The sequence below is a fragment of the Octodon degus genome, unplaced genomic scaffold, assembly GCF_000260255.1.
Source record: "Octodon degus isolate 3935 unplaced genomic scaffold, OctDeg1.0 scaffold00066, whole genome shotgun sequence".
Lineage (NCBI taxonomy): Eukaryota > Metazoa > Chordata > Mammalia > Rodentia > Octodontidae > Octodon > Octodon degus.
The window spans coordinates 1,053,207-1,059,043 of NW_004524642.1; the positions used below are offsets into that span (position 1 = coordinate 1,053,207).

At 39.6% G+C, this 5,837-nt stretch overlaps 1 protein-coding gene across 3 annotated transcripts in view; it reads right to left on the minus strand.

Moving 5' to 3' along the window:
• Positions 1-5,837, minus strand: part of Arl13b (ADP ribosylation factor like GTPase 13B) — an 85,339-nt gene that overhangs the window by 23,725 nt on the left and 55,777 nt on the right. For all 3 annotated transcript variants that reach the window (XM_023719241.1, XM_004634818.2, XM_023719242.1), the window contains exons 4-5: positions 4,851-4,956; positions 3,691-3,893 (exon numbers count right to left, since the gene is read on the minus strand). In XM_023719241.1, the coding sequence (XP_023575009.1) occupies positions 3,691-3,893; positions 4,851-4,956 (309 nt within the window). The remainder of the gene's footprint in view (positions 1-3,690; positions 3,894-4,850; positions 4,957-5,837) is intronic.

Here is a 5,837-nt window from a genome sequence, read left to right on the forward strand (position 1 = left end):
TAGCACTGGTTACTTTGAACAAATAAAAAAGCTTTTGTAGTTGTTTCCTTTATCAGAAAAGAGCATTTGGTAGCCTGATAGATTTCTTCTGCTTCTCTAAATGTTTGACTATGGGGAATTGTCCACAGTCAAAATCAGAATTCGGGCTTTAGCTCATATGCTTAAGGACCATTCTGAGTTTTTTGTTTGTGTGTGTATAAATAAAATTCTTATGTCAGTGATTTTTGTTTTTGTTTTAAACATTCACTGACACAAAAACTATGAGTGATAACCTCATGTTTGAGGCGCCATCATTCTGAGCAACCTAAGAAATGACTTCCAGTTAAATAGGAAGTTTTCCTGAAGCCACAACCTTTTAAGTTAAACAGATGGTTTTGTGGTTAATTGGATAATTTAAAGCAGGTATTTTCAAAGCAGCCATATCAGAATCTGAATCTGTCTTTAGTCACAAAAATGCAATTTACTTTCAAAACTCTCCCCAGAAAAAGTCCTATCTAGCTAGGCACTGGTGGTGCAAGCCTTCAATCCCAGCACTCGGGAGGCTGAAGCAGGAGATCTTGGGAGTTCAAGACCAGCCTGGGCTACAAAGTGAGCGCAAGGCCAGCCTGAAATGCACAGCAAGACTCTGTCTCAAAAAGAGAAAAAAAACAAAAAAACAAAAACAAAAACAAAAAAAAATATCTTATCTCTACCAAAAAACTTCCCCACCTGAACAAGGCAGCAAGTCAAAACCTGATTTGTTTGAATTCACTAAGGAAGACTTAACAAGGGAACATCAAAAATTCCTCAAGACTCCTTACTTCACAGCAAGCTGAAATCTGCACTCAAAAGTCAGCATTCATGTATGTCTTAAGACTTGGCTCTGGGTGGGGGGGACAACTCTTGGGGCCGGGGAGATGGCTCAGTAGAATAACCGCTTGCCTGGCAAGCTTAAGGGCCTGAGTTCAATCCCTGGTTCCGCAAAAAAAAAAAAAAAAGACTTGGCTCTCGGAAATCTGAGTGGCTGGCGATATTCACAATTTAGGACCTAGAATAACTGAGTGGACACACCTGTAATCTAAACTATTGACCTGTATGTTATTTCTTGGCCCCAACTTGTTCCTTACATGCAGGCTCAGTCTTTTCAGTATCCAGGTTACTGTTTTCAGCAGAAGCCAAGAAAACAACTTTGTAGTAGTCAAAATGTTATCCTAATGTATATTGTTTACTTTATTGTAAATAACGGTGAGCAATGTTCAATAAATAGTTTTATGTTCCTTTTAAAAAAACCAAAATATCTTGTCCAGATGTATATGATATTTAAATAGACAGAAGACAACTGCTGCTTAACAGCATGAGAAGGTAGAAAAATAAGTTTCCTTGCATCATTCAGATTAAATATTAGCATAATAATTACTACTGAATCATTTGTGACTTGTGTGATTTATAGCTAATGTTGACCAACACATGAAGAGTAAGTCACTAAAACAAGCAGCCAAAGGCAGAAAAATGAGTCTTAGGGATAAGCTGAAACACATATCCCTTCATCCTGAATCTGGAAAGGCAATGTTGAGAAATGTACAATCTACTATTCCTGTGGCCTTGGACTAGAGCACTAAGCCTCAGTTTCCCCATAAATATGGAAAAAATGCCTCACTGAGCTGTTTCAAAGATCAAAGAAGGGATTTATGTGACAGGACTCAAAAATAAATGCAACAGAATAGTCACTGTTACTTACATTACTCATTTACTAGTAACGATTTCAGGTATACAGTATTAACACACTATTTCAACCAAAATAATGGTATTTGGTTTGATATGAAAACCAAAACTGTGTTTTTTACTGTTTTTTTAAAATTAGAAACGACTATAAGGACCAATCAGATTGAATTTAATTGTTCACAAATTTTATGTGATTGAATTTAGTAAAGTAAAAAGATTGTGTTCTTATCTCTATAATCGCAGTCAGCTGAAGAGGCAAGCTCTGGGACCGCATCGGCCAAGGCTAGGTAGGAGAAAGGGGAGAGGAGGAGGAAGACTAGAAGCCTCGGCTGTAACACAGGAGCAAAACCCTCTCTTGCAAGGGCTCACATCCAACGCCTGTACCACTCGTCCCCCCTCCCTCCCCCCCACTCCCTCCTCTCTGCCTTACACACGCGCGCCAACCTTTCCACCACTGATGACACACACAGCCCCATAATTGTGTTTTTTTTTTTTTTATGGAGAAAAGATAAAAGAGTTTTCAGAAAAGAGTGGTCCTACAGGACAGCTTCAAATAAGCCTCATCTCATAAAAATATACGTTACGAAATAAAGGCCCAGATTCTCTCTGTAAGTACACCCACACGCGGGCAGCTTCGCCAAGCCCACTCATCCTCTGCTTTCTTTGGCATGATATGACCTAGCTAATGAGGCATGCACGTCATAAGCCCTTCAGGGGACTGGAGGACAGTCATGTTTACAAATATTTCTGTCCTTTAAGGAATTTTTTTCAATTAAAAGAACAACACTGTCAGAGGACTTCCTCCACAGTGTAAGGGCGCCTCATAAAAGCTCAGGAGTAGTGAGATTTGCTTAAGGGCTGCTGCTACATTAAATGGTATGAAAAGCCAGCACTGCTTAGGTTGATGGAAGGCAACTCTGGATCTTACAGGAACTCACTTAAAAATCCTTTTCTTTTTCTTCTCTCTTCTCTCTTCCACACTAAATTCAACTTATATTTAAATCATAGAACTTTCTTATACTATTAAAATTATAAATGATTTTGAAGTAGAATTTATGCAATCTTCAAAAGCATAGTGAGATGAATTCAAAATTTTCTTTCTCACACCACATTTGGATAACTTAAGCGGTCCCGGTGAGATAGCTCAGCAGACTAAGTGCCTGCTTAGGCAAGGGCAGGGACCTTGGTTCAATCCCTGGGCACCACACGCTGTGCAGGGCCTGCCCTGCCCCCAGGCACACTGAGCCGGCCACCGAGACTGGGCATGGTGGCGCCTGCCTGTAATCTCAGCGCTGGGGAGGCTGAGCTGTGTAGTGAGACCCTGTACCAAACACATAAATTAAAAAAATAGTAACTGAAGATATACATTTTAATAACTGAAATGGTATAATTTTGTCTACTTTCTGACAAAATTAGTACTGAAGATGAGATTTTTCTTGGTTAATTTACCTTTTAACCTCTCACCTTCGACCCTGGCTGAGTCTAAAGGCAGGTTTCGTAGTGTCCACACTTTCGTAGCTCTGAGCCTTGTAACTCTCTGGTGGGGAGACTGTCCTTAGCAGCACCCCTGGCCTCTGGCCTCTACACAGTGGGCGTCAGTACTAGCCTCCCCCGCCCAGCTCGGACAATTAAATATGCTTTCAGATATTCCCACAGGTCCCCCGAAAGGCCACAATCTCTCTGTATATTGAGAACCGCTGCCCTAAAAATACTAAAATATAAGGGTCTAAATTTTGAAACTCTGGGACACAATGACTATAAAAGGAATATATTTACCTAGCATAATATAGCAGGAAAGTTAATCTATCACCTGAACTTGTATAATCAAGATCCATTACGTAGGCAATTTATTAAGTATCCTCCTATATGCAAAAGAAGACAAAACTGAGTAGAACAGACGGGCTGAATAAACAAAAGCAGCAGAATACTCCTGAAACCGCCCTGTGTTTTCACTCCGCACGGACTGCGGCACAGAATCGGGCTGCCCACCTTTCCTCCCGCAATTTTCGCACTCGCTCGGCTCTGTCTCGCTTCTCCTGCTCTTCAAGTGCTCGCTGCTCGGTCGTGTCCTTCTGGATCCTTTCATTTAAGGTATCAAAGTCTCTGGCAATGATATGTAGTAGCCAATAAAGGCCCTTTTTAATAGACTTGTCAATTTTCTTGCCATACCCCAAGACTGCCGAACAAGGTTCCTAAAACAGACATTATTTGGTTCAAAGTTGTTAAAACTAAAATCTCCACACAAATCTGCACTCAGAAACCAGTAAGTATAATCATCAGCAAGTCAAAAGTAAACCATTTTAAATATTTATAGAAACACCTACTTCCTTAACTGATGGAACATATCTTGCTAGTCCTAGAAATTGAATAATTTTACATATAGTACCTATAAACTACAAGACTCATTATCATATAGGAAGTTGACAGCTATGAGTTAAAATTTCAAACCATTTTATTGAATGACAAAATAGTCCTACTATGAGAAAAATACACCTATTTATTAATATTAGTCAGTTTTAATTTTTTTTAATGTATTTGGTACAGGGTCTCACTACGCAGTTTAGAGTCACGGTGATCCTCCTGTTTTTAGCCCCCCAAGCACTGGGATTACAGGTGTGCGCCACCCGGCCTGGTCTTGGTGGCCCGCTCGGTGCGCTTGGGCCCGGGGATTGAACCCTGGTCCCTATGCTTGCCTAAGCAGGCCCTTAGTCTGCTGAGCTATCTAGCTGGCCCTTGGTAAGTTTTAGTTTCTTAACTAATGAATTTATACCAGTAAACGTCCACAAAGTTCACAACCTAATAATAATTTTACGGAACTAGAATTAAATCTATCCACCTTTGTTAAAATTGTATGACAATTCTCTTGATATACTTTTCAAAATTCATTATGAATTTCTGAATATGTCTTATATTTATACTTTTCATCATTTAAAAAATGTATAGCATAGCACTTTCATATATGTACTTTACAAGAAAGCAACATAAAAACTCTGAAATCAGTAACAATTAAATAGAAAACATATTATAACTAATACCAAACCGTTAGTAACAGCATGATTTCCTAAATAAAAAGATTATTCTTTAACTGCTTAACACCTTTATAAAAAACAAATATGAATCTAAAAAGCAGGACAGAAAACAATGCTTACGATCTGACACAGGCACTTGTGCTCATTAACCAGTTTTTCTAAAGACAGACATTCAATCACATCAGCTTCTCCTAAAGCCCCTTCTTTGTCTTGTTTATTTGCCAACCTAAAAAAAAAAAAAAAGAAGAAGAAGTGGTTTTGTCATAATAATCAGTACACACCTTGAAGATATCCGTTAATGAATGGCTTCATTCATCATGCGATGGGGCTGGAGCTGGAGCTCAGTGGTACAGCACTGCCCAGCCTGCCTGAGGCCCTGGATCCGATCCTTAGCACTGCATTCAAAAGCAAAAGAAAGCACTCATTTTGGCACTGATTACCCTGTTTTAATTCTCTCCATTTTCTCTCTTGACTCCCTTCCTCCCTCTCCATCTCTTGGTCCCTTCCCACTTGCAAAAGATCTGTTTCCTCTTAGTTTTGGCCATGTTCCTCTATGCAACAGCTTTAAATCTGATGACAGAACTAGTTAAAAAGTATTGCAGTATCATCTCATCAATGTTTATTTATTATTGGTAAAATAAAGTTCATAAGCACTGGCCTAGAGGCCAGGGAGATGCCTCAGTGGAATAAGCACTTCCCTGGCAGCACAAGGGCCTAAGTTCAATCCCCAGGTGTGGAAAAAAAAACAAAAGACAAAGAAATGGCCTAGAAAAGAAAATCAAGACGTGTCAAGAAAGCACAAACAATAGACCAATGGCTCCAAAAGAAGAAACAAACAAGAAGGGAATTGGAATTGGCCTGTTTTCCATGGACCATGAGCATATATTATGCCCTTAACTTTTAAAATGAATTGTATCATGGAGCCGGGCCTGGTGGCACATGCTTGTCATCCTAGCACTCGAGAGGCTGAGGCAGGAGGATCACTGCAAGTTCGAGACCAGCCTGGGCTACAAAATGAGCCCAAGGCCAGCCTGAACTGCATAGTGAAACCCTGTCTCAAAATTAAAATAAATAAATAAATAAATAGTATCATAAAAGTATCTGTCA